At 36.0% G+C, this 27,595-nt stretch overlaps 2 protein-coding genes across 9 annotated transcripts; one reads left to right on the top strand and one right to left on the bottom strand.

Annotated features, from left to right (window-relative positions):
• The first annotated feature begins 1,018 nt into the window (after nt 1-1,018).
• Nucleotides 1,019-6,399, top strand: LOC100855145 (BTB/POZ domain-containing protein At5g47800). 6 transcript variants are annotated; one of them, XM_010647938.3, is made up of 8 exons: nt 1,019-1,117; nt 1,479-1,640; nt 2,945-3,030; nt 3,844-3,969; nt 4,041-4,110; nt 4,366-4,770; nt 4,874-5,614; nt 5,734-6,399. In XM_010647938.3, exons 4-8 carry the CDS (start codon nt 3,911-3,913, stop codon nt 6,244-6,246), a joined length of 1,788 nt encoding a protein of 595 aa, XP_010646240.1. In that variant the 5' UTR covers nt 1,019-1,117; nt 1,479-1,640; nt 2,945-3,030; nt 3,844-3,910; the 3' UTR covers nt 6,247-6,399. The 6 variants fall into 6 exon arrangements, with proteins under 6 accessions (XP_010646240.1, XP_010646247.1, XP_010646241.1 ...); XM_010647945.3 differs by having other exon boundaries at nt 1,020-1,117; nt 4,372-4,770; XM_010647939.3 differs by having other exon boundaries at nt 1,028-1,117; nt 1,513-1,640.
• Nucleotides 6,400-6,771: 372 nt separating this feature from the next.
• Nucleotides 6,772-18,075, bottom strand: LOC100255380 (zinc finger protein CONSTANS-LIKE 9). Of its 3 annotated transcripts, XM_059740085.1 has the most exons (6): nt 17,817-18,075; nt 16,916-17,667; nt 15,922-16,658; nt 15,497-15,712; nt 7,781-8,091; nt 6,772-7,453 (listed from the first exon to the last, which is right to left on the bottom strand). In XM_059740085.1, the coding sequence occupies exons 3-6, from the start codon at nt 16,507-16,509 to the stop codon at nt 7,324-7,326; spliced, it is 1,245 nt and encodes a 414-aa protein (XP_059596068.1). In that variant the 5' UTR covers nt 16,510-16,658; nt 16,916-17,667; nt 17,817-18,075; the 3' UTR covers nt 6,772-7,323. The 3 variants fall into 3 exon arrangements, with proteins under 3 accessions (XP_059596068.1, XP_002265377.2, XP_010646236.1); XM_002265341.5 differs by lacking the exon at nt 16,916-17,667; XM_010647934.3 differs by lacking the exon at nt 17,817-18,075 and having other exon boundaries at nt 17,026-17,442.
• Nucleotides 18,076-27,595: the final 9,520 nt, after the last annotated feature.

Genomic DNA, 27,595 nt, shown 5'->3' with positions numbered 1-27,595 from the left:
ATGTGGAGGCACCAATTACTCGAGGACATTTTAGAATATAGGTCCACGTCACAATGGAGTAGGGCTTGACTATTTCCATTTCCAAATGCTTCTGTTTCTCAGCCACACCTAACCTGCATTGAATTATCGATCCATCTAGGTTTACTAGGACATTTTTCCATCATTGCCTCCATCAAAGGTTCGCCCATCAACAGGCATATATCCATGTTTCATGTAGGTGAAGATCGGTGCCCCCTTGGGGCCTTAAAGGGTATAGTGAGAGCCTTGTTCATGTCCCATGGAGTCAGAATTAGGACTTTGGACCGACCCGGGGACATGATATTCTTCATTTAGATTATCAGATATGAGTCATAGCTAGTGTTGGTAGTTGATGATCAACTGGTCTTGACTCTTGAGGGAGTCTACATTGATGACCTTTTTTTCTAGCACAAAGGCTCAAATGGAAAAGATTAATTTAGGCGATGGTCGTATCAGTAAGATCATCATCATCAGTGCCTTGTCATGAATGAATTGAATGTTATATATCTATATATATATATAGGAATTAATTGGAGGAGAAAAGGGGAGATGAAGAGTTGGAACACACATCTCCTTGAGGGAAGGAAAGGAGAGTGAAGAAATCATGTGGGACAAAGACATGAAAATGCACATAAAAGCTTGGAATGCACACGAGCTAGAAGGCACTGATGCATCCAAGAAACAACACACACGGTGACAAGAGAGAAATACTTGTCTGAGGGTGGCCTCCAAAACAACCAACAAATGCAAGGATGCCAATACAATCTGTGTCAAATGGAGCAGACTACTGACTTTTCAAGGAGGAGAGGAGGGACCCAGAAGACTGGTGAAGAGGACAAGACACGTGGCCGACATGAATATCAAGGAGAGCCTATAGAGAAGAAGAATATACCTAGATAGTGGGGTGAAGCATGATGAGAGGATGCAACAGGGGATCTTTCGAGCAGGGCCCTACCCACCACTCTCTCCACCCTATTAGCCCACTTGCATTGCATGCTTTATGTGAATTCAATCATAAAGCACCCAATTTCAAGCAGTGAGGTGTAGAGAAGAAGAGGAGAAAGATAAGAGAAAAGAAGAGAAAAGAAGAGAAGAGAAGGTCACTGCTCTGCTTTACTCCCCTTTTCTTTTCTATTCAAGCAGTTTATCATAATATGCTTTTGATACATTACTATGTTGACTAAACCCAACCTACTCATCAAGCACACACACACACACACCCTCTCTCTCTCTCTCTCTCTCCTTCTCTTTCTGCAATAGTCTTTGGTGAGACTTTGGGAGATTCACTTTACTTTAGCTCTACATCTCCCACCCGCAGTGCATAGCAGAAGCCTTAACACCCTTTGTCCATCTCTCTCTCTCTCTCTCTCTATGTGCATGAAACTGCTAAAAATTTCTGCCATCTTCTACTCATCTCGTGTTCACACAAACCTATGCATATATGCTTGTTTCTAATATAGGACCTCATCTCTTGGGCTTCACTTCATGTGCCAGAAAGCAGTGCCCACACACCAACTTTCTGAAATTTGTGCAGTCAACTTGGAGTTTGAAGGGCATATTTGCAGCCTTTTCCCCTCCCCTAAATGGTGATTGGAATCAAAAAACTCAATCAGATTTTCACGGTATGCTCCTCTCCTCTACTTCTTCACTAGTTTTCTTCCATTAGTTCAAACCCCTGATTCCGAATTCTGATACACATGGTATAGCAGCAAAAATATAGCTCCATAATGGATGTGCTTTGGTTAGGCAGAAGTCCACTTTAGTTGTTATTTTCCGTCTCAGACCAACCATAACACCAAGATGCCTTTCTTTCTTTTTTTCCTTACTGTTATGCAGAGAAAGGATTCTGCCATACTTTGCTAGAAGATAAAACATATAAAAGAAACTTTATTGTGGACTTTAACACAAAATTCCAACTGAATATGGACAAAGAGAAAACAATAAAACCCTTCTGAAAGAGAGGCCTATTGTGGAATTCTTTATATCAATTTCAAAAGAGAATGTTAACATAAATGGATAAGCTACCATACTAAATGGCATCAAAGAATATCCAAGTTTGAAGGCCCATTGGTTCTGTATTGGGGAAGAGGGAGGGTGACATTGAAGGATACATTTGTATCTGATTGTTCATATTCATGGTGCTGGGATCTAGTGAACCTACTTTAAAAAAGTTGCCTCTGTGGCCTCTGTTGTTGGCCCATTTTGAAGAAAAAACCTCTAGGGCTTTTCTTTTATCAGATGAAAAATACTTGATACTGGTGCCATATCAGCACTGTGGTTCTCCTTTACCACCATTTGCCCTTGGAGCCATGGACCACTGTGTTAGTATTCGGCCAACCTATGGCAATAAAGGAAACTGCAGCAAATACAATACATTATCTCTTTTTGCCGATAAAAAACATATACAAGAGGGGGCACGAGCTATAACTGTTAATACAGTTTTGGAAGCATACATGTAGATATGGATCCCCTCCGATCAAATGAGATATGCCTTTAAGAACGCGAATTCTCCACTCTTGGAATATAATCCTCTAGTATCCTAAAAAAATCATCAAGATTTTCTTTCATTTCTAAGTTCTTTTCTTTCAAAAATTTGCTATTTTCTATTTTTTTTTCTTCTTTTATGTCCTCTGATGGCAACATTGACTTGAAACATCATGCTTAGTTAAGCAAAAGCTGCTAGCAGTAAAGTAGATACATCGCTGTTGATCCATGCATTTCTATCACTTAGTTTAAGGACACTCCCAGACAAATCACAGGCACAAATTTGCATGGCATCTAGCAAAGGTCTAAAAGCAGAAGGAGCCAATGCTCCCATAGACACACCTCTATGATATTCTTCTAACATCTCTATCTTTCCCATCTTCCAAACAGTGCATGACAGCAAAAAGTTGAAATCTCCCACCTCTTTTTTTCTCTTTTGTAGGTGAAAATTCCTTCTCCTATGTGTTAAAGGGCTTGTAGGGCTCTGTACAGGAAACATGATGAGATCCTTGTTGGCCCAAAGATCAGGTAAGGCCCTTCTTCCCAATTCTCTTTCCTAGTGAATTGCATACTCCTCTTTTATTCATTCTGCATCACTAGGCTATGGTTGTAATCTGTCTCGACCTGTATTGCATGATATATTCTTCATCCAATTCTCGGGTTTCATCTTGATCTCTTATCCTCATCCTCCTCTCCCTTCTTCTGTCCTTCTCCCAATTCCATTTTCATGAATTTGGCTTCTCTTTTCCAAGATTTCTCTCTGCTCTTTCCCCATAAGGAAAAGAAATGGTTTTCCAACTATGTGATGGTTCATGGGGGAATGAACATTTATTTCAGAAAAACTGATCTGTTGATTTCACATTCCCTTTTTTCCCTATTTCATTTCAACATTAACCAATTGCTAATCACCATTTTTGTTAAATTAGCACGATATAAATGCTCGATCTATCGCTAAAAGCATATCTTCTAGTAACCATCTTTGCAATAATGCTTGAGCAAGTTCTCATTTCAGGTTGAAGTTTTTTCTTCAAATTAGATTTGATTACTAAGTTTCTATATCATAATTTCATTAATACCAATAATTAGTCAAACATAAACCATGAGCAAAAATATAATTAAAAAGAAAAGCCATGATTCTATGTGATCAAAAGACCATTAGTATCATTTCCAATTAAACCCTTTTCACTAGTTTACAAAATATTGCTAAATGCATGCCACTGAACACTTAAATCTACTTCCAACTAAACCGAAAAATAAACATTTGAATGGGGTTTCTTCTATTTGTTTGTTTGTTTCTTCTTGAACTTAATCCACAAAGTGTTAAATTTGGATTTGTTTCAGAGGATAATTGGAAAGGGAATGTCTCAGTTGTATGAAGTAGTAGGTGGAAGAAAAGAGAGTCACAAAGATGAAGTTCATGAAACTTGGCACAAGGCCTGACACTTTCTATACAGAAGAGGCTACCAGGTAGAGTGAATGCATGTTTCTGAGACTCTGCAAAGAAGCTAATATCTCAGTACTTGTTTTTGGGAATGCAGGACGGTGAGCTCAGATGTGCCTAGTGATCTTGTCATTCGAATCAACAACATCACTTATCTTCTCCATAAGGTATGATTTAGCATTTTCTCACCAACCAACCACAAAGGTAGAAAAAGAGCTGTTGCACATGAACTGAAATTAAGGAATTTTGAATTGATTTTGTTTATAGTATACAAACAGTAAGTGTTCTTATTGGGGTTCTTCTATCTCAACTATGGAAATTGTTACAAGGGAGTAAACCATCATCTGGTCACATTTTGTACAAACATTTGATCTGGGCTCAGTCAAGATCAGTTGGATTGTCGATAATTATGCTACTTTTAGCTGCAGTTTCCACTTCTTCCAAAGTGCGGTCTCTTGCAAAGGCTCTTGACCGATTCTGGTGATTCGGACAATGACTCTGTAGAGCTTCATGATATTCCTGGAGGTGAAGATGCTTTTGAGCTGTGTGCTAAGTTCTGCTATGGAATCACTATTAATCTCAGCGCCCATAACTTTGTGCGAGCATTCTGTGCTGCTAAGTTCCTTCGGATGACTGAATCGGTTGAGAAGGGGAACTTTGTTTTGAAACTGGAGGCTTTCTTCAATTCATGCATTCTTGAAGGGTGGAAGGACTCCGTTGTCGCACTGCAGAGCACTGGAAAGATGATTGAGTGGTCAGAAAATCTTGGGATCACAAGGAGGTGCATCGATTCAATTGTTGAGAAAATCCTAACCCCCCCAGCAAAGGTTAGAAAAATCCGCCACATCGCTTCACTGGAGAAGCAAGAAACTGTCTATCATCTTTCCAGCTAAATCGATCTTTTTGCTTAAAACTGATGATTGTATGCAGGTAAACTGGTCCTTCACTTACAGCAGACCTGGGTATAACAAAAAACGTCACCAATCTGTTCCAAGGGATTGGTGGACGGAGGACATATCAGACCTTGACATAGACCTCTTTCGGTTCATAGTTACTGCCCTCAGGTCAACAAATATGGTGCAACCACAGCTGATTGGTGAAGCATTGCACGTCTATGCCTCCCGTTGGCTACCAGACACTACAAAGATTAGGCCTCCAGAGAGTTCAGCGTCTCTAGCCAACGAACCAGTGGAGAAGAACAGGCGAGTCCTTGAGACCATTGTGAGCATGATTCCAGCAGACCGAGGATCAGTTTCAGTTAACTTCTTGCTAAGGCTCCTCAGCACAGCAAGTTATCTGGGGGCGTCTCCAGTGACAAAGACAGAACTCATACGGAGATGTGGTTTACAACTTGATGAGGTGACAGTAGACGACTTGCTGCTTCCTTCTCACTTGTCTTCTGATCAGTACTGTTACGATATTGACATGATTTCCGTAGTGCTTGAAAGTTTCTTGGTGCTATGGAGAATACAATACCCTGCACCTTCTCAAGACAGCCAGTTCATGAGATCGATTAGAAAGGTCGGGAAGGTTATTGATTGTTACCTTCAAGTGGCTGCAAAGGATGCCAACATGCCAGTGATGAAATTCATATCTCTTGCCGAAGCTCTGCCAGATACTGCACGGCCAAAGCATGATGACCTGTATAAGGCAATCAACATTTATCTCAAGGTAAAATACTGCCTACCAAGAGTGCCTGTCTTCAAGCATTCCTTTTGTTCCCTTGTCTTAAAGAATCATCGGTTATTGAGTTACTCTGCTCACTTTGATATGGCCATGTACATAACTAGGAGCATCCTGATCTGAACAAAGCAGAGAAGAAGCGTCTTTGCCGGATTCTGGACTGCCAGAAACTGTCCCCAGACGTATGCGCCCATGCTGTGAAGAATGAACGTCTACCATTAAGAACAGTGGTGCAAGTGCTCTTCTTCGACCAAGAGAGAGGTTTCAAGGCAACCAGCCAAAAACTGCCGCCCCGGGGGCTTCTCTCCAGGGCACAAGAGGCACCATTCAGTGAAACTGTCCAAAGTAAACCAAAGTTACCTCCAGATGATCGCGCCAATAGACAGGAGGGCACCAGAAGAGCCCCAAGTCCCGCCATCCCTGAAAGAGACCAGCACAAAAAGTTACACCTCAAATCAGAAAGAAACATTGTAATTAGCAGAGAACCGGGGGAAGTAGAGTCAGAGAAGGTAAGGGAAACCAGAGAAGAAGGAATATCAGGAAGCAAGATGAATCCAAGGAAGACAATGCAGGGAAAGAGTTCATCAGACCATGGCCATTACAAAGGTAGAGACAGGTAGTAAGCGAAGAAGAAACATCTCATGGTGCCCTCTGCACTCACTGTAATTCTATTTTTTTCTGTAACCATCTAGCATAAAGTGTTTGATTCCAAAACCATTTTCTCATTACCTGTGGGGACTGTCCAATAAAGGATAGAGATGGATTGTGATTTATGCACTGTGATTTCAGTGGGGAACATTGTCATGCCCAAAAATTCAATTGATTATTTGACCTTTACCCACTGTGGAAGTACTGGATACATCCACAAAGGGTTGTGTTCTTTCTTTTCTGGATAACACTTTCCCAATAACAAATCCACAAAACTTCCCATCATTGCTATATCACCTGAAATGTTGATGCACCTATTCACTAGGAGATGCCCTCCTTGAAATACACTTGAGGGTCTATCATCTTGAAAAATGCAGCATTATATAATGGGAGTTCAACAATAGAAAGAATTTACAGAAGACGTACCCGCGTCATTGAGTCCCAACTGGGTTTTCTACAAATATCTACAAACAAATTTGCAGTAGATGAGAAGACACTGCAGCTAGAAATACATTTATTTTTACAACCTTCTTTTTGAATTTTGTTGTCCTTACATAAGCAAATAAACCTGGTGTGTTGAATTACCAGAAACTCGTTCCTCTCGGTTACATACAGATAAAGAACCTGTGCTACATGTTCCAACAAAAGAAATATATTACAAACATGGTGAGAGAGTTCAATTCTCGACTGAGTACTGGGTGGGCACTGGATGAAACCATTCCTTATGTTGCGGTCTGCATCTTCCCGACTTTGAGAGCAAGTGAGAAGGGTGCCATATGAAATCTATACAAGCTTCCCAAAGAGGGCAAAAATGGAACTTTCATTTCTCCTTGCAGAAAAGGGCAAAAATGAGATCCCACCCTCAAAAAACCAGCACGGGAAAAAAGAAGTGGCAAGGAGGTAGTCCATGTCACAGCTTTGTCACAGTTGATGGAAGGCCAGACCTCCAACTCAGAACTTCATTATTTATGCATCTTAACCCAGTATCTTTAAATTCAAGGTTTGATAACAGAACAGCATTCTTTCTAGTTGAGACTTAAACTGTACACTCAGAAGCTTCTTGTCTGGTTCAATGGGTCGTAATCATAAGCATCGCCAGCCTTAACAAATCGCCCCTTCACACGCTTCCTGACATCTGCCCTTGCTTTGCGAGAGGCATATCTTATTTTCTTCTCAAATCTGTTCATAAGTCATTGATGAAAAAGAAAAAAAATTATTTTTTAGTTATGAAAATTTTCATTCTAATCAAATTCCATAAAAATCCTACCCTTATTTTAGTGCATTCATGTTGCGAATATATAGAATTATTTTATTTTATTTTTTGATAGACATATGGAATAAAAATTCAAAGGTTTACCTATACAATGTCTGATATAAATAGATAATTTTGAAATTAAGAAAAAAAATTGTTTACTTTTCAAGACAACATGTTCAAAACCATAGATAATACTATTTCATAAACATGATTTTCTACATGCATAAACAAAGCCTTTGGTGTGTACTTACTTTCGTGCCTTTTTCTTTTCCTTGTAACGCAAGACAGCACTATCCCTGTTAGCTGAAGGCAATGAATTTTCAGGACAAGGAGAGCACCATGGAGGTTCTCCCATTAGAAGCATTGAAGAGACCCCACAATCTTGATAATCTCCAGTACTGCTCTCACCAGTGAGGCCGGAAAAAGAAAGTGAGAGGCTTGAGTGTGCTTGCCTTGGTGGAAAACAAAGATTTGGATCGGTTTTGGAGCTTATTATAGAATCAGCAGATATAGGATTGCTGCACGCTGGCTGCATGGCTTTAATGTGTACAACAGAGGACCCCTGAGAAACACATCCATCAGTGCTATAAGTACATCTTTAGCATCAAAACTGAAGTATAGAATACTTTGACAGCAATTTTATAATATTAGAAGTGTGAGTGCAGCATCATACATAACTACAGCCCTACTAGTTGACTCTTATTGCATCAAGTGTCAGTATTTCTACAAGCAGAAATCTTGGCATAGCATGCAACAAAGTTTAATTCCAAGGGTGCAATACATTAGCCAGAATTCAATGAAGTGCTAATATATAAGAAAAAGTTTGCATCCAGAGGGAACCAAAACTTCCCTTCAGTGTTAAGGACCTTCAGTGCACATGCAAGTGAATAAAGACATCAATTCTTAGTCTGGGTGATCACGACATATTGCCATACATATATACACATCCTTATAATTCAATTGGTAAGCTAATTTGAAAAGTGCAACAAATGATACAGCCATTTAAGCTATGTTAGTCTCACAAACTTGTCAAAAAATTGGAACCAAGTCTATAGCTGTAGATTGACTGATTGCCTAATGGTTCGGGTGGTGCTCTCATTCCGAACTTGTTTTACTGTTATAGGACCCAACCAAAGAACAACAAGAATCACTTACATATTTTGAGAATATGTTGAGATGTATTAAGATATAATGATAATTGAGGTGCATCAAGGTGTGGGATAAGTGTATCACATTCCTGCATGATCAGTATGGTGAAATCAAAGATTCAATGTCAAGTTCAAAAGAATGAAGATACCAAAGAATTCACCAAATGAAACACCTCCTCCAACTCCATAAGAGTGCGTCTAAGCAGGTTGTTAATTATTTCAAATATTTTTTTACATAAAAATTGCACTTGTTTTTGCGCAACATTTCTTGTTGGCCATAAATAGATGTCTTCTGAGTTGTTCATGCTATGGAAGGTCTATACAGAATAAGAAGTTATCCTGCTTGGAGAAAACAGCATTATAATTTATCTCAAACTTTATTTGATTGAGATAAAAGCTGCATTCATATTTTTGAGTAATATTAGTTTTTCTTCAAAAGTATTATATTTGTTATCATGCTAAGAAAACATACCTTCCTAAGTTGTTCCAATTGATGGAATATAGAGGATAAAATGTTAACCTGTTTGTGGTAACTGCATTACCTTGTGCAGTAAAGGTCTGTTTATCAGCTGTGGTCAAGGTTTAGAATTTTAGTTGGTTGTATTGATTCAGGTTTAAAAATAATATATTAAATCTTGATTTATCCAGAAAACTTTTATGGTAAAGCTCGAATGTGTTTATTAGCTCTACTTACAATGGTTTGAAAGAGTATGACTCAATTTTGGTACTTGGTGAGCTCCACCGGAATGCTTATCTTTATTCTTTATCTCTGTCAGCTTGCAAGCTATCAACTCTGCAACCAACAAAGCCTAGTCTGTCACCTATAAGGATAAGTTTAGTTCTTCAAAGAAAGGTCCCCAGCTTCTTTCTTTCATGACTGAACATGTTGTGTTTGCATACATACAACATATAGGACAAAAACAGCCAAGATAAAAAGCATGCTTGAGATTTCTCATATTGTAAAAAGATATTAAAAAATGCCCCCTCAGATTTGCATGCTACCTTGAGATTTAGTAACACACTGCTTTTAAGGCCTTCATTGAATGGAGCATCACAGAACAGTCATTATCTGCTGATTAGTAAATACGTCATAAAGGTTCCCATGCAGTCAGGATAGGATCAGTGGAGCTGAAACTTACAACCTGCCATTGGCAGGCTCCTGGTTGCAGAATACCATTTTTTCCTTATTGGTGTGGTTGATAATAGTAACAAAAGCAGAGGCTTGGCAAGAAGAAGGTGCAAAATGTACTAGAAATAAAAGAGACTTAACATGTTTGACAAAATATTAAAATCTCAGACATTATGAAAATCTGACACTGAAAACCCAAAAGTTGATATATGCATGAACTCTTGCTCAATTAGTCATACAAGAATGCTGCCTGGAGAGGCACATTGTTACTTACCATCAAATGCACCAGACCCCATTAGAATTCCACTGTCATGTACTTGGTCTAGATTAATCCAAGACAATCCCTCATGGCTTTACTATGGCTTTTGGAAGTTTTTTTGGCCTATAGTGGGAAGGAAGGTGATGCATGTCTTCAATGAATTCCACTCAAGGGAATTTGTTAAATGCAGTTTAAATGCTACATTTATGGTTTAATTCCTAAGAAAGGTGGGGCGGATGATATCAAGGATTTTAGACCAATCAATCTAGCAAGCAAGCTATATAAACTTCTAGCAAAAATTTGGGCAAGTAAATTGGAAAAGGTGATGTCTGAGTATCAGAATGCTTTTGTGAGGGGAGACATATCCTTGATGAGGGTTTCATTATGGGACCATTGACTCAAGGAAATAAAAAGCTCTAGAGTAGATTTAGTTTGCAAGTTGGTCATGGAAAAAAACGTATGTTTATGCAAATTGGAAGTTTCTCTTCTCTACTATGGAAAAGATGAGTTTTGGACATAGATAGAGAAAATGGATACATTTCTGCATATCTGCCGTGAGAATGTCAATTCTAGTTAATGGCAACCCATACATATCTTTTTTAGACATTTAGAGGGCTGCTAAATTATGGAAATTTTCAGTTGCCTTATTACCAGAGCAAAGAAATGTCTCATTAGAGGTTTTAATGTAGAAGGTAGAGAGGGAATGCGTTGAATATATCTCATTTATTGTTTGCAGATGACACTTTTGTTTTCTATGAGAATGATGCGAATCAAATGAGATACTAGAGATGGATTGTTGGTTGCTTCAAGCTAGAGGCTGAATTGAAAATAAACTTGTAGAAAAGTGAGCTGATTCCTGTTGGGGAGGTGTTGAGGGTGGACAGATTGACTTCTTGATTCAGATGCAATGTTGGGAGTCTTCCCGCCTCATATCTTGCTTTGCCTTTGGGAGCAGTTCATAATTCCTGCACTGTGTGGGATTCAATAGAGGAGAGATTCAAAAAAAGATTGGCCTCCTAGAAGAAGCAATTCTTGTCAAAGGAGTAAAGATCAAGTCTTTTAAAGAGTACCCCTTCGAGCAATCCAATTTACACTTCATGTCTTTGTTTTTTTCAATCCCTAGGAGAGTAAGAATCAAATTGGAAAAAATTCAAAGAGATTTTATGTGGGATAGCCACTTTACAAGGAAGTATAATGCACCTAGTGAACTGGAGGATCATTTGCAAGGATAAGAAGTATGGCGGATTGAGAACTAGGAGGTTGAAGGTTTTAAACTAGGCATTGCTAGGCCAATGGTTGTGGGGATTTGCCCATGATCATGATAATATGTGGAGGAAGATCATCCAAGCCATATAAAGTTAAATGGACAGGGGGTGGTGCACCGTAGAGATGAGAGGGTTTGGTGAAGTTTATAGAAAACCATTAGAAGAGGAAAGGAGGATTTCAGTATCAGGAAATGGTATGAAAACTAACTTCTAGGGGGACAGATGAGTGGGTGAGAGTCCTTTGAAATTGGATTTCCCCATGCTTTTCAGTTTAGCCTCTGCTAAGGATGCTACCATAGCAGACTTGTGGGAAAAGGGAGGGAATGGATATCATTGCAGTTTAGAAGGAACTTTCAAGATTGGGAAATGGAAGTGATGATGGAGCTCATACATTCAGTGAGAGTGAACGAGGTAGGCGTGGACAGCTTATGCTAGAGAGGAGATAAGAGGGGAAACTTTTATATTACCATAGTACCTTATGTGATGAGACTAATGAGGTGTTCACTGCCAAAGAAATCTGGACGTCTGATGCTCCTGTGAGAACCTATTGTTTTGCATGGGAAGCAGTATGGGGGAAGATTTTTACCATCGCTATTCTCATGAGAAGCAGTGGATAATGGTAAATAGATGTAACCTCTGTAAAGATAATGAAGAATCAGAAAATCATACTCTCATTCATTGTGATAGGACACAAAAATTTTGAAATCTTTTATTAGCAATGTTCGGTTTGAAGTGGGTGTTTTAAGACTTAATGAAAAACCTTCTTTTGAGATGGAAGGTCAATGGAATGGATAAAAGACACCCTTATCCCCTTGACATGCACAAGAATAAGCATAAGAGTGTCATGCATCAAATCACCTTCTTCTGAGAAGGAAGGTCAAGGGGATGGATAAAAGACAAAGGAAGATTTGATGCATGACACCCTTATGCTTATTCTTGTGCATGTCGAGCAAGCATAATTGAAGAGTCTTCCATGAGGAACTGCAAGAGCAGAGATTCAAGGAGCCCATCCTGAATTCCTTGTTAAGAAAGTGATACTGGGTTTCACTAGGAATGGAGAATTTTGCAATGTTGGATTTTTTAGATTCCCTTGGGGCTGTACAGTGAAGTCTATTCTCCTCAAATATATATTCACATCATTAAAATTGCCTCAAATCTAGAGTTTTCTCTTTCCTAATGGAACATAGAACATCAAAGAGAAACTAGAATGGAATGTCTTTTGGATCTTAAAGCATTCAAATACTAGCTTCCCAGGACATGGCAGATATCTTCGAGCTGACCATTGGTACCCAACTGAAGCAGGAAAACAGGACCAAAAGGATGTAAAGAAGACAAAATCTATCTGGAGGCTTTGATGAGATCCACCTATTAGGAATAGAGATAACGAAGTTTAACCCATCCCCATGAACTATCTGTTCTAAAAGGCTTATACTTGGCTAAGATCAGCTATAGTTCAATACAACTGAGACCAACCTATATCCAATGCATTGCAGGCTCAAGTTAGGGAAGACCAAATTCCTAGAGGTCAACTATAAGGATCTTGTCCAAGGCCATTGTCCAAAGAAAGCAACATCAGAATCTGGGATTTCCAAACAATTTTGAAGGGAAGATCAAATTTCCATTAAAATATATAAATGGAAACCAGAAAGGAAAATTCCTAATGCTATGTAATTGCTACTGAAATCCTCTTCAATCATGGAAATCATACAACTAGATAACACTGCAAAAAAACCTCTAGAAAGAATCAACTTTTTTGTTTTTCAAGTTCTTAGCAAAGGCAAATGACCAGACCAAGCCAAGCCCCAAAGAGGATAAGTGCCATGCAGTTCTACTTAACATTTCATGCCCAAGTATTCTGGATGGATGGAAAAATGTGCAAGGTAATGAAAATCTCCCATCAATGTCTTTCCAAAACTGCACTTTGTGTCCATTGTTCAAAAAATAACATGTCCTCTATCAAAGGGAGCGGCCACCTTAGAAGTACTCTTCAAATCAAATACTCACATGACCTACCAAAAACTCTGGAATAGCATACAAAAAGAAATATTCTCCATACGTAATTGTAACTTGTAGTCAATGTTCTTCATATGCTGTAAACCATTGATGCCCAAAAGAGTTCAATCCATAACTAAAATTGTAGAGTCTTCAAACCACATGCATTCATGCATTATTATTATTATTATTTTCATCCCAACAAATTAAATTTCAACTTCCCACCTTTCTATCTCTATAGAAAAACCCCATTGAAGATTTTCTGTGAGGAAGGTTAGCTAAGGGGCTCCTGACAGGAGCCAGCTTTCTTCCCACAGATTAGTATCCTGAATTTCAAAAAACCAACTCACAATCACACCTTCAACTGCTTGGTAGAAGAAGCCAGCTGTCTTCTATCTCTTTTTGAAAAGTATATCAATAGAAAGTAAACTTTACCTAGCAAGCTCTTAATGATATTAGCCAGCTTGCTAAATGTTTGAAGCCAAATGATGAATCTTGTTATTCTTGCATTGACCATCCAGAGAAAGAATTTGGTATGACATTTTCCTCTTAAACCAGACAGCTTGTGGCTTTGCTTTTAACCTAACTTTGGATAAAAAAAAGCACTTGAACTTTCTCCTTCCCATTGTTGCTAGCATCCATCTCAAGATCTAAGTATATAAATCACTCTCTAGTTTCTATATAACTCTAAAATCTGTTGAAGTTACAATTTCTTCATTCCATCCGTGCTTCCAGAAAACAGAGAAGAAAAGATTAAAAAAAAAAAGGCCTGCCCCTGCATTAAGCATAGTTTAACTTTGTCCAAGAAAACCACCACTTTCAAGAAACATGCTCCCAAATCTTAAAGATCTTGATTCTTCAAACACACAACACAAAAACAAAATTAGGCAGATGGTCTGACAAATGCCAAAATCAACATCTATCACTCCACTTCTCAACCAACCTTGAGATTAAAGAACTGAATTTTCTAAAATTCCTCAAAGGGAACTTTGAACCAACCAAGCCCCTCAAAGTTTTAAGACAGGAATGTACACCCACCAGAATTGAAAAACAATAACAACAACAAAAAAGGGATTGTTACCAGCAATGCCAATAATGCTGCCTCAAGAAAAATTCCACCCAGCCATCCATAATAGTTTAGAGTATGTATAATAGTTTTCTCCCCTCTAAGTATATAAATCACTCTCTAGTTTCTATATCACTCTAAAATCTGTTGAAGTTACAATTTCTTCATTCCATCCGTGCTTCCAGAAAACAGAGAAGAAAAGATTAAAAAAAAGGCCTGCCCCTGCATTAAGCATAGTTTAACTTTGTCCAAGAAAACCACCACTCTCAAGAAACATGCTCCCAAATCTTAAAGATCTTGATTCTTCAAACACACAACACAAAAACAAAATTAGGCAGATGGTCTGACAAAGGCCAAAATCAACATCTATCACTCCACTTCTCAACCAACCTGAGATTAAAGAACTGAATTTTCTAAAATTCCTCAAAGGAAACTTTGAACCAACCAAGCCCCTCAAAGTTTTAAGACAGGAATGTACACCCACCAGAATTGAAAAACAATAACAACAACAAAAAAGGGAATGTTACCAGCAATGCCAATAATGCTGCCTCAAGAAAAATTCCACCCAGCCATCCATAATAGTTTAGAGTATGTATAATAGTTTTCTCCCCTCCATGTACAGCCATTATCAATCTATTCTACCCAAAACACTCAAACTGCAAGAAGCTCCAGCATCATAAAATTGAAAGGAGAGTGCTTCCTGAAGAAGAATACATCTTCAACTCCCCTGCAAACCATAGAATACCACCCAAAGGATATCCTAATCTATTATTCCTCGGCCTAACTTCCATACACCCACCAGATTTCATGCATTCACTAGACCTGAAGTTTCATATAATTAACGGAGAGAAAAGACTAGAAACAGCAGAAGTGAAACAAGATTTACAAAGCCAACCCCAAATAGTTGGGACAGAGACACTGTCAAGAGTTGAGTTGAGTTGAGTTAAGTTAAGCTGAACTTTCAAAAACTATGGGAACAGTTCTATTTTTCACACAAACTCTTGAAAACTGACAAAACAGACAGCATAAATAAAATGGCATAAGTCAGCTGAGAATGATGAGAAGAAAATAGAAGCAACTCAATGTAAGAATAGAGTTATGAAGAAACCTCAGCAACATATGCACCCCGTGCACTGGCATCAGTACCAGGCAAATTCCCAATTCCAAACAAACTATCAATTCCACCATTCTCAAGGAGCTGTTCTGAGTGATTTTGGGATACACCAAAGAGTTCTTCATAGTTCTCTATGCTCAAGTCAACATCAGCCATACTGAAGTCTTCATATAGAAGATCATCATCATCACAAATCCCGGAACAGCATAACTGCACATTGTTTAACAAGAGAAAAGAAAATTCAAGTAATGATTGTGATAGTGAAAGGACTTCTAGTATACCACGCAACCAATGCACACACATACACACACATCCCAGAGAACACTGCTGGTATACTATCCTTGAAGCCTACAGAATGGATACCTGAGACTTGGAGTAAATTAAATTTCTGTAAACTAATATATCAAATTATAAATCACCTTGGTAGTTGGTGAATTCACAAGATCTGTTGGCTGGTCTACACTGGATGATATGGGGTTCAGAGCAGGCACTGGAGAGGATGCCATCCAAAGATCAGACTTATCAACATTTTCTTGAGCATTTGTCCTACCAGCAACAGTGGAATCATTAATGTTATTATTTACCGGAGGCAGTGAACAGCTACCAACACTATTTTCAGTCAGGCTCATTAGGACCATTCCTTGCTCGCAATTAGAATCATCCACAGAAAGGAATTCTAAGACAAAAGACCAGATCCTAGAAAGTTCAGCTGCTGAAGGGCAACCAGAGTAACAGTTAATTGTCTGCCTCTTATGGTCTGAAGCTGAGGTAGTGCTACCATGCCCAATCCAATTGCAATTTTGACAAAGTGAGATCTTCTCTTCAACACACCTAACTGTAGCAGGTTGAGAATTGCACCTTTCACACAAAAGGGTCCTCGAGTGGCGCCTAGAAAGGGCATTTGCAGAATGAACATTTCGATCACAGGACAAACATAAGCAAGCGGCATCAGACCTGCAGTAGACCATAGATCTTTGGTCTCCACAGAAATCACACAATTGACCCATGTTTATTCTAACACTGCAATTTTAGGCAGTGTCCCAAACACAAACAGTCTATGTCACCCCTCCAGCTTCCGTGTCTCTTAGTAAAAGACAACTGAACCACCAGAAATCAATTTTCTACAGGAAGCAGCTTACCCACTTGAGATTACAACCTAAAAACAACAAGAAATAGCAGATTACCCAAAAATACATAGTAAAAATAAATAAATAAATAAATCAGGGAACCAATCACCTCCAATGTAAGCTCATAACTAGTTTCACTACAAATTAATTACCAGTGTTTCAAAACCAAATTATGCCAAAGTTAAGAAAAAAAACACTCCTAACTCCTGCCAATCATGACCCAAACATCAATCATCTAACGAGCTGTTCAGACAACAAATTTACAATCTGATGATGAAATGCGTACCAACTGGAGAAATATCAATTCCCCTTCCAATCAAATTTCCAAAACAAAGTGCCAAAAGATCAATTAAAAATAATAAATAAATAAATCTCACGCAAGATCGGTTCCCTTACTTTAAAGGGAAAAAATCAAAGCAATTTCCACTATCCAAAGCGAGAAAGTTCTCCAAAATCGCTTTTAAACCCCAAAAAGAAAAGTCATGAAATAATCTTGCAGTTAAGAGCTTCCTTGCTTTGGGTACAAAAAAGCAGAGCAATTCTGACTCGCAAAATCGTTTCTTGAAACCACCAAAAAAATAAATGATTACAATATTCTCACCGCTAACAGCTGTCCCGCTTACAGCTGTCCCGCTTTAAAGTGCGAAAAAATCACTTCCCCGAAATCGTTTCTAAAACCCCCCAATTAAAAAAAAAAAAAAAAAAAAAATCAATCCTACATAATTTCACAATTAAGGGCTGCTTTGCTTTAAAGTACAAAAAATTCACTTCCGCAAAATCGTTTCTAAAACCCCAATGGAAAAAAAAAAAAAAAAAAAAAAAACCAAAAACCAATCCTTCATAATCTGAGCCGCCTTGCTTTAAAGTGCCAAAAACGACCGCAATCCGAATCTCAAAATCGCTTTAAGAAAAATAAATAAATAAATAAAATAAAATAACCTCCCACTTAAAGAACTGCTGTTCTTTCAAATGGAAAAGAAAAAAAAAATCAAATCAATTTATCAAAATAATCCCGCAAATGAGAGCTGAATTTTGACCCTGAAACGAAGAAAAATCATCCAAAAATATCACAAGACAATTGACAGCTGAAATCCCAAATACTAGATCCAGCCCCCAAAAATATTACCGCCAAAAAAACACGAAAACAAAAAAATAAATAAAAAGAGATAAAAGAATCAGCTACTCACCAGCCAAGGAGAGAAGATGCAGAGAGCTATGACGAAGCAGAGAAAGCGGAGGAATCACGGCGAAGAATTGGCCGAAATTTGCGAGGCAAACGCTAGGCCGAGAGTTTTTCTCTATCCCTGCAGATTTTCCACGCACAAAACCTCAACCCTAATCCCAATTCCTAAACACCACCTCGTCCTCCACCACCACCATCATCGTCATCCAATTGATGGGATATAGAGAATTTGGGATAAAGTGCATGCCCTGGCCCCACTTCCCCTTCGAAAAAGTCAGGACCTTTTCACTTTCCTCTTTTTTTAATTTTTTAGTTCATTCCAGATCATTTCTTTACTTTCGTTGGATTCCCATAGTGGTGATTTTTATGCGGATCGGGCGGTCCATGGCTGCCAGCGACACCTCACATGCCTGCCCCACTGGTTATTTTCCGATTAAAGTATTATCAATGGGAGTGACACGTGGCGAGGAAGTGATTGCATCAGCCTTTGCTCATTCCAAAAGGTAATCCTCGTGGGTTCCGATCTCGTTAAAAAGTTCACGAGGTCGATGTGCTTATCCGACGTGGCATCCATATCTGCTTACCCTCCGGCCCAGTCCCAAGCTTTTTGCCAGCCCAGCCCAAGTTTTGTCCTTCTACTTTCAGATATTTTTTCAGATATTTTCTACGTACTTGACTTATTTTGAGAGCGCGTGTCAAACACAGTTTTCACGTGTGTTGAAAAAAAAATCTTAATCATGTCTTAAATATTGATTACGTATTTGAAAGCTGTCACCAAACACCCCAACTTTAGAATTCGCAAATCATGGATTAAAAGCCGTTATTTAAAAGTTTGTTCTATGCATATAATATTTGTTAGAATAAATTCAAAATTTCTTCAAGTTATTATTTTTAGAGTATAATAAAAATTAAATAGAAATACAAAAAGTAAATCAAGAATTTTTGTATTATACATAAGGTTATAGTACTTTCACCCAAACCATATCTACAAAATTACTTTTTATATTGAATTCTTAAATAAAATTTATTTTCTTTAAGAATTATTTTAAAAAACCAAATCCAAAAAATAACGATTGAGGGTTAAAATAGGAAAAATTGGTTTCAGGGTAATTTAATGTAAAGAAGTAAATTTGGTTTGATTGTTAAGTTGTTTGATTTCTTTAATTAAGTGAAAATTTAGATTTTCAGGAGAGTACTTGCCCTATTTAGGCATACGTCAGACTCTGTCAATATCGATACGAGTATATGAAGAAAAAGTTTATACACCTACTTAAATTTTAATATTATCATTAAAATATTTAACATTTAATTATATAATTTATTTATTTTATAATTTTGTTTTTAAGGCTATACAAATATGAAAAGCGACTTAAAATAAAATATATATTTTTTTAGAAATATTTGAAAATAAAGAAAAGGCCAACCCCTGTTTTTTTATTGTGGAGCTTCTGGTATTGTTCCTCCCATATATATATTACTTTTTCTTCGTGTTTTCTGAAGGAGGGTAGAGAAAACGACCCATGCATCATGGGAGGCAAGTCTTAGTAATTAAGAAAGTGAGAAGGCAAGCAACAGACACGGCTCTCAGTCTCAGGCCCCATAAATGCAGTGGAACGACTCCTAAAGTTAGAGCCAAGAGGGTCGCCAGGTTTAGATTATAGGACCGTCCTTGAATGGAAAACAACCTGAGCCAAGCAAACATTTTAGAAGTAGCAGTGTCAGAAAGACACATTATACTAATATCAGAATTTTATTTAGCACTCAAATATTAAAAACAATTTTCTTAACTTATTTTTTAGAAATTATTTTATTCTTATTTATAATAAAAAAGTTTTTAAAATACCCTTCATCCTTTCTATTATAAAAAATAAAATTTATTGTAAAAAAACAACTTACTTTTAGAATAAGTTTTGAAAAAAATTGTTTTTTCATGGAAGTCTTTGACAATTGACATTGCTTTATAGGATAATTACCAAACAGGGATCAACCACAATGGATGGCATTCGGCTCCGCTGATCTCACCAAACATGTTGCTTCATCCATCAATTGATGCCAGAAAATTTTAGTTAAAGTAGTAAATCCACAGTCGAAGGTTTGGTTCAGAGTTCTCCGAGCATCCATTTGTTTGAAAAAAAGTAAATACAACTCAGAGTGAGTTAAGCATTTAATCATTGATGGGACCTATTAATTGCAGTTGCTATCAAGCCAGACATCATGTTTCACTAGTGATGCTGCCCTTAAGAAGGACAGGTCATGTTCTGATTGGGAAACCAAAGTGAACCTTTTAATCTGAACCAAGCGACCATTGTTGGAGTTTTGGTACGCCACCATTAATTGGGAGGCAAAATTGGGCAAGAAAATTGCTCCATCGTTCAACAAAATAAACCATCCTCCCTATGGAACTCAGATTGAACCAAGCTTACCTACCAGAACAATAAATCGAGTTCAACCAAGAATTGATTAGAGCCTGCTTGAGAATTGAACAGACCTAAAAAAACACCAATGCAAATCCTACAGGTACCTACAGAACAAAACCTACCATTGCAGCTGTAATAAGCAATTTCCGATTATCAACTCTTTGACAAATCTTTCAAAAATAATTCTTATTTATTTTCAACAACAAAATTCCATTTGAAAATTTAAATATAAAAAACAGTTTTTTTTTTTTTAATTATTCTCCATGAAGTTGTTATACATTTAAATATAATATATATGCAAAAACTTTCAAAATATTCTTCTCCTTTCAATTATTGCTCAAAAAACTCTACAAAATCCAAATAAAAACACTTTTGAAATTTATTTTAAAATGCAAGTTTTATTTTTAGAATAAATCATGAAAAAACTGTTTTTATCAAAAGCCTTTCAAATGTGTTTTTTAGATCCGAAAGAAGCTTATTTTAGAATTGTTTTTCATACTTGAAAACACATTTAGTAATTTTTGGTAGAAAGTAGTTTTCTAACTTGTTTGAAAAATATGGTGTTTTTTGATAACATAATTTATTTGTTTTCATTGATTTTAAATACTAAGATGAAGAATAATTTAAAATAATTATATAAATATAAAAACAGATTAAAAATAAAACTCTACATTTAAAAATTATTTGGTACATTAAACTATGCTATTTAAGTTTATGTTGCATTTACTTTGGCTTAGGACTTTTCTAGATTTAGTGTTTTACTTTCCACTAAAGATTCAAAGTTATTGCATAATTAATTGGAATGATACTATTAATTAGGGAGAATTATGTTTTAGGGGTAGATGGACCCCCAAATTAACAAAAGGTTCATATAACTCTTCGAATTAAGTTGAAGGATATGAAATAGTAACGGACAAATATACCCTTTAAGAACACATATAAAATATTTTATATAATTAAGTTAAATAATTTTTTTTTCAAAAATACTAAATTAAATAAAAGTGGTTTTCAAAAATATTAAATTAAATATTTTTTTTCAAAAATATTAAATTAAATAAAACTATTTAAAAAAAATATTAAATTAAATAATTTTTAAAAATATTAAATTAAATAAAAGTATTTTTAAAAAATATTAAATTACATAAAAGTATTTTTTAAAAATATTAAATTAAATAAAAAATATTTTTAAAAAATATTAAATTAAATAAAAGTATTTTTCAAAAATATTAATTTTTTCTCAAAATCAACAAATGGCATTTTTGAAAATACTGTTCCATACTTTCATTGAGTCTTGAGCTCAATTTGAAGAGTTACACGGACCTTTTGTTAATTTGGGGGTCATTTACCCCTAAAACATAATTCTCCCTATTAAATATAAAAATGTTTGTAAAAGATTAATTAAAATTCATGGAATGGACTATAAGTTTTAAATTGTACGAAAATATTTTAAAAATTGTTTTAAAAAAACTCTTATAACGCTAAAGTGCTCCTAAAGGCACTCAAACAATCGTGGTAGAAATTCAAATCTCCATAATTCTACTTTTCCAAATTTTAATCGATTTTATTTTGAAATTTTGAGATTCAATCCACTAAGTATTTTTATCTTATAAATATCATACCAAAAATAGTTCTTAATTTTTTATGAAAACATTGGAAAAACTATATTAGCCTTTCCCACATCCTAAATCTCTCAAGAATTTAATATTTACATTCTTTGGATTGAAAATGAGATCTACATCCTTATAGCGTTGAGGTAGAATCCACTAGGAGCATGCATGGTGCAACATCGCGGACGTGGAGTTCAATATAGGTATTAAAGAGTAAGACTTAAGGATAACATTTGTCGGGTAAAACCATATATTGTTTTTTCAATAGTGATTTTGTGATCAAATGTATTTAACTCCATGAATTTTACATCCACATGGTCTTTGGGAGAATAGGGGTGGCTTTTCATGTAGAAATTTGTGTCTCGTACATTGATTCTATTTTCCTCATCTCTACATCAAATGAGAAAGTTAAAGATAACAAATTTTGATCTAAAAAGAGTCAAATACATACCCCCTTCTAAATGTTTCCTAATCTGGATCTATCAACTTTCAGACACTTCTAAGAAATATTTAGAAACACAAAATATGAAAACAGTTAAGGACATTCCAAGTTCCTAAACAAGATTTTGTTCCAAAAAAATATCAAAAAACTATGTTTCAAAACTATTCTCAAAATATATTTTTAAAAATATTTTCAAACAAAACTCCTATTTTCTGTTTTCAAGGGTAAAAAATTATTTTCAATTTTTGTTAGCGAACATACCTTTCCTCCCACCGTGATGTTATTAAAGAAGAAGCTAAATTAGTTCAAATGACCAGCACCATACGCACAATAATTTGCTAAAGGAGTAAAGCCAAGAAGGATTAAACAGGGGAAGTTGAACTGACATCAATGACAAGACCATTTGATGAGATAGTGAACCAGCAAACCAAGATAGCCATAACATGTCCAAGAACATAAATGAGGTGCTGGTGAGAACTGAGAAGAGATACAGGAGATGGAAGGAAGAGATGAAGGACAATAAGGCATGGGCACATTTGGTAAGAGATTCCATACCATGCTTTGAGTGAATACACAGCATAGACAACTTAGTGACATGGAAAAAGCACTATAAATTTTTTAATTATTTAGACTGTTACTGGACAGTGGTGTTAAGAAAAAGCATGCTCTACAAAGGATATACTACCATGTGTTGCAGAATTAAGGTCAACCCTATGATACGTTAAAACCTGCGGGAAAGTATGCAGAAAACGATGAAGGGAAAAAGGGAATAAAAAAGGTAAAAAAAATAAAAAATAAGTTTGGCCATAATATAAGTTTTCTTCAACTTTATTTCCCTTTTGCACACAATGTAGCATCTGAAAAGGCATAAAAGTTTTGCGTGATTTTCATTGTCTTTCCCTTTCATTGTGTTTTTAAATCAGACTTAAAACTGAAGAATTCTCCTGATTTGTGAATTTTTTTTCTTTTTTGTCTTTTCTAGAAAACTTCTATAGATTGTGAGAGGTACTGAATAGCTCAGATAGATAATCCAAGAAAGGACCAATACCCAAACCCTTATTCCCTGTATGTACAACATATGCACAACTATTGATGAGTAATCCTGCCTACTTCACCTTGGAGTCCCTAGAACTGTATTGTAGAAAGTATCAGCATTAATAACACTAGGTAGAGCAAATGAAAATGAGAAACAATAGACATCTTACATCCTACAGGTCTTAAAAATATTTAAACAAGTAAAACTGCAAATAAATCTAAAGAACAAAAAGAGAGACCAGGATCTCGGACTAATTTCATGTGGAGGTGCACCACATCCCAAAGCCAAGCTTTAATATGGGGACCATAAAGCAAAGGAAGAAATTTTGATTTTGATTTTGATTTTTTTTTTTTCAAAAAGGGTTAAATGATGCTAAGTAATGATCGAAATTGTCTATTAAAACCTTATCAACTTTTAGGGCTTCTGTTTACCATTGTTGCAAATGTGTCAAGTAGATTCATGTTGAAAGCAAACAATAGGGGAATCTTATAGGGCTTTTTGGTAGGTAGAAATAGGACAAGGATGACACATTTATAATCTAGTGACAATTAATTAATCTTGTTGGTTTTTGGAAACATTTATGAGCTCAAGGTAAATTTGGATAAGAGTACTTTATCGGGTATCAATATTAGTTAGCCTCAAGTCTTTAATTTGACTACTTTTTTAAACTACGAGATGTCAGATTGGCCCCTCTCTTAGGTTTTCCTTCAAGAGGGAATCCTAGAGCAATATCTTTTTGGGACCCAGTTGTGGAGAGGGTTACACAAAAGTTAGATGGCAACTTTTCTAGCTCATCTAATGCTTGCTTTAGCTCATGTCTCTTTGTCTTCCACTTTTCCCTACATCAGAGTTTGGTCCTTGATATCATCAAGATTGTTCTTAGTTAGTACTTCAACCAATTCCGTTCCTTTTTGTCCTACAAATTTCATTTGGAAATCCAAAAACTTCACCAAAAGTGAAGGCCTTTGCATCACTTATGGCGTATAAGAAGGTCAATACTAGTGACTTGCTTTAAAGGAGATGACCATACAATGCGCTTACCTCAAAATATTGTGTTATGCATAGGGGAAGTGAGGAATCTATAGACCACATCTTTTAAAATTACCTTGCAGAGATAACATTATGGTGTAAATTGTTCAACTTACTAGGTTCCGACCAGAAATGTGGAGAAGATATTGATTATGTCATTTAGAGGTTTTGGGGGACTTCCTCAAGGTAGGACCCTTTTGCGCATAGTCAACCTCACTTTCATATGGACAATTTAGTCGTAAAGGAACATAAAGATTTTTTAGAATAAGGGGAGGACTCTAAAAGCAGTTCAGAAATTTTTTTATCTCTCTTCTTCACCATGAGCTTCAACCAATGAAGCTTTTGCAGGTATTCCTTTGAGCCTCACTCTACTAGATTAGAATCTAGTTTGGAGAACCACAAAAATTACTAAAGAGATACCTAGTGAATAGAAATCACTTCTAGAGGGTTTTGTGACAAAGTTTGATGGATGTGCTTTAGGCAACCTAGGACCATTATGGATTGTAAGGTTGATTAAAGATCATTGTGATAGTGTTAAGAGCATTCTCTAAACTTGTAGGTTGGGATTTGGCCATTAAGGTAGAAATTCTAGCCCTTTTGGATGGTTGGTATAGGCCAAAGCTTTAGGTTTCTCCAATTTTCTAGTAGAACATGATTCTTCTATTGTTATATTATAATCAACTAAGAAAGAAGAGGACCATGGAAGTTTGATGGGTGGTTGCATCAATTATTGACATTTTCTTAGACTTAGGATGTTCCTTCTCTTAGGCACCTCGCTTAAACATATGATTTCTCTTCTAGGATATTTTATACTTTGTGAATTATAGTTAGATTTGAACTTTTGAACTAGTATACACACCCATACAGAGGATTGTGTACTTCTTGAAAGAATTTTTCATCCTTCTTTGCACTTAATCTTTCAATGCAATGAAATTGTTGTGTCTCGGTTTACTTCTAATAATAATAATAAAAAGGTCAACTACCAAGTCCTTGCAACAAAATTTGATACAATCTAGAGTGTTATCTAAGGAACCTATATAAAATAATAATAATAATAATAATAATAAAAAAATGTAGAGTGCTATCTAAGGAATTTTCTCGCATAAGAATAGCTCCATAAATAACTCAAAATAAAGCTCTTACATGCATTGATTCATGCGGTGATTACCTAAAACAATGGATTAGTGACTTATTTCTCCCTTTTTTTCCATACCTCTATGTGCAACTAATTTTCAAGGCCACTTAAGAATCAATCCTTAGCATATGATCCTTTCACTAATGTGCAAGTCTTGTTTCAATCAAGCTCAACACCTTAAATTTTCTTTTATGGAGATCCTAAGGTTCTATTTGAGAAGTGTTTTATAAAACAATTCTGAAAAATAGTTTTTAAAAACTATTGTTTGATGTTTTGTGGAACAAAAGTCTATTAGAAAACCTAAAATGTTCTTAACTTGTTTTCCATAGTTTTAAATATGTTTTAAAAATAACTTTTATATATAGTGCTTTATTTTTAATCATTTTTCATATTTGTATAATTATTTTTTAAAGCAACCCTTGGAAAACAAGTGAAAACAATTGAAAATAATTAAAAGAGGTTCTTTGAAGATAACCTGTTTCCTGTTTTTAAGAATAGTGAATAATACTTTTTTGTTTTTTTGTTGTCAAATGTGTTTTCCTGTTCTTTTGTTCTAGAAAATAGAAAATTGGTCCAAAAAATAGTTACCAAATAGAGCCTAAGTCTCCCCTTTCATTCATAGCCTCGAATATTACATCATCTTATTGAAGGTAATAATCCATTAGAAGAAATTGGAAGTGCAAATAGGAGGATAAGCACAAATCCCTAACATCGTATGCAGATTAACAATGAGCTCCTAACCTCTTGGATGCTTGGCCTTATGGCAAAAGAGGTTTTGGGAATGATCACCAGAGTGGAGACATCATATCAAATTTGGAGTTCTCTAGAAGAAAAATTACTTCCTATGACAAAAGATAAGAAAGTGCATTTGACTGATAGCCTTCTAACACTAATAAAGGGCTCTATGTCCATAGATGAGTATCTCAAAAAGTTCAAAGGCATATATATGCGACAATTTGGCAGCAATCAAGAAGCCAGTGGAGGATGTGGGCAAAATGTTCCAACTTGCTTGAAGGCTTGGACTGAAATATAGATGTTTTTAGGTTGCCATGCTTTCAAAACCACCATGTCCATCTTACTACTAGCTTGTCCTAGCATATCAAGGGCATGAATAAATTCAAGAAGGGCATGAATAAATGCCCTTGAATGAAATTGAAGAGAAAAAGAACCACATGAACCATGAACAAGCCTTCATAAGTCAACAAGGTGAGGGAAGGCATCATGGAGGTTGTTTTAATTTCAAAGGTGGTTGGTTTGCTCCTACTAGAAGATTTAGCACAAATCATAATGTTGGTTAGAACCCAAAACCAAATAATAGTAGAGGAAATGAAAAATGGAAATATTATCAAAGTGGATAGTAATGGCAGCAGCAAAAATTACGATGTTCAAAATTAGGAGGTACTATTATTTGTCAAATTTGCAATAAAGCTAATCATTCTAGTAAGGATTCTTGGAATAGGTTTGAATACTTATATCAATTCGAAGATGTTCTTCAAGCATTGGCCACAAAGAATCTAAATGGAGGAGAGAATGATACCACTTTCTATTCCAATTTAGGAGCCACTATGCACATGACCAATGATCCAAGTAAGATGTCCAAAGTAATGCCATATAAAGGTAATGATGCTATTTATATTAGGAATGGAGAATGCTTAAAGATTTCATGTGTTGGAGAAACAAAACTAAAAAGTGATTATGGCAATTTAGAACTGAAGAATGTTTTAGTTGTTCCTAACATAAAGAAAAACTTATTATTAGTCGAGCAACTTAACTCAGATAACTCATGTTTGATTGAATTCTCACCAAATCACATAACATTATTGTCAAGGATTAGTGCCAACAAATTCTAGCAAGAGAGCATAAAAGAGAAGGCCTTAATGTCTTGAGGAGGGGGCGCACCAAACTTTGGTAGGCGTACAAACTAGCAAAGCACCACTCAACATTTAACACTAATGCATGAGACATCCTCACTCGACAAGTCCTTAAAATTTTTACATGACAAAATGTAAAAACCCACAACAATAAGATTGATCTTGACAATTGTAGTGGCATCTCACTAGACCATGAGACAACTAGATGTAAAAAGACCTTTCCTCATGTTTTGCTTAGGGAAAATC

The sequence above is a fragment of the Vitis vinifera genome, chromosome 10 (genome assembly GCF_030704535.1).
Source record: "Vitis vinifera cultivar Pinot Noir 40024 chromosome 10, ASM3070453v1".
Taxonomy (NCBI): Eukaryota; Viridiplantae; Streptophyta; class Magnoliopsida; order Vitales; family Vitaceae; genus Vitis; species Vitis vinifera.
The sequence above is the reverse complement of the archived record's forward strand: the minus strand, read 5'-3'. Positions and strand labels throughout refer to the sequence as shown.

What these genes read in the sequence shown, in the direction of transcription:
- LOC100855145 (XM_010647938.3), top strand. Translation starts at nt 3,911, where the DNA reads ATGAAGTTCATGAAACTTGGCACAAGGCCTGACACTTTCTATACAGAA. An exon ending in TCACTTATCTTCTCCATAAG is followed by an intron (nt 4,111 to 4,365) that starts GTATGATTTAGC and finishes TGCTACTTTTAG; the next exon opens with CTGCAGTTTCCACTTCTTCC. An exon ending in CAATCAACATTTATCTCAAG is followed by an intron (nt 5,615 to 5,733) that starts GTAAAATACTGC and finishes GTACATAACTAG; the next exon opens with GAGCATCCTGATCTGAACAA.
- LOC100255380 (XM_059740085.1), bottom strand. Translation starts at nt 16,509, where the DNA reads ATGGGTCAATTGTGTGATTTCTGTGGAGACCAAAGATCTATGGTCTAC. An exon ending in TGAATTCACCAACTACCAAG is followed by an intron (nt 15,713 to 15,921) that starts GTGATTTATAAT and finishes AACAATGTGCAG; the next exon opens with TTATGCTGTTCCGGGATTTG. An exon ending in GAAAAGAAAAAGGCACGAAA is followed by an intron (nt 7,454 to 7,780) that starts GTAAGTACACAC and finishes ACTTATGAACAG; the next exon opens with ATTTGAGAAGAAAATAAGAT.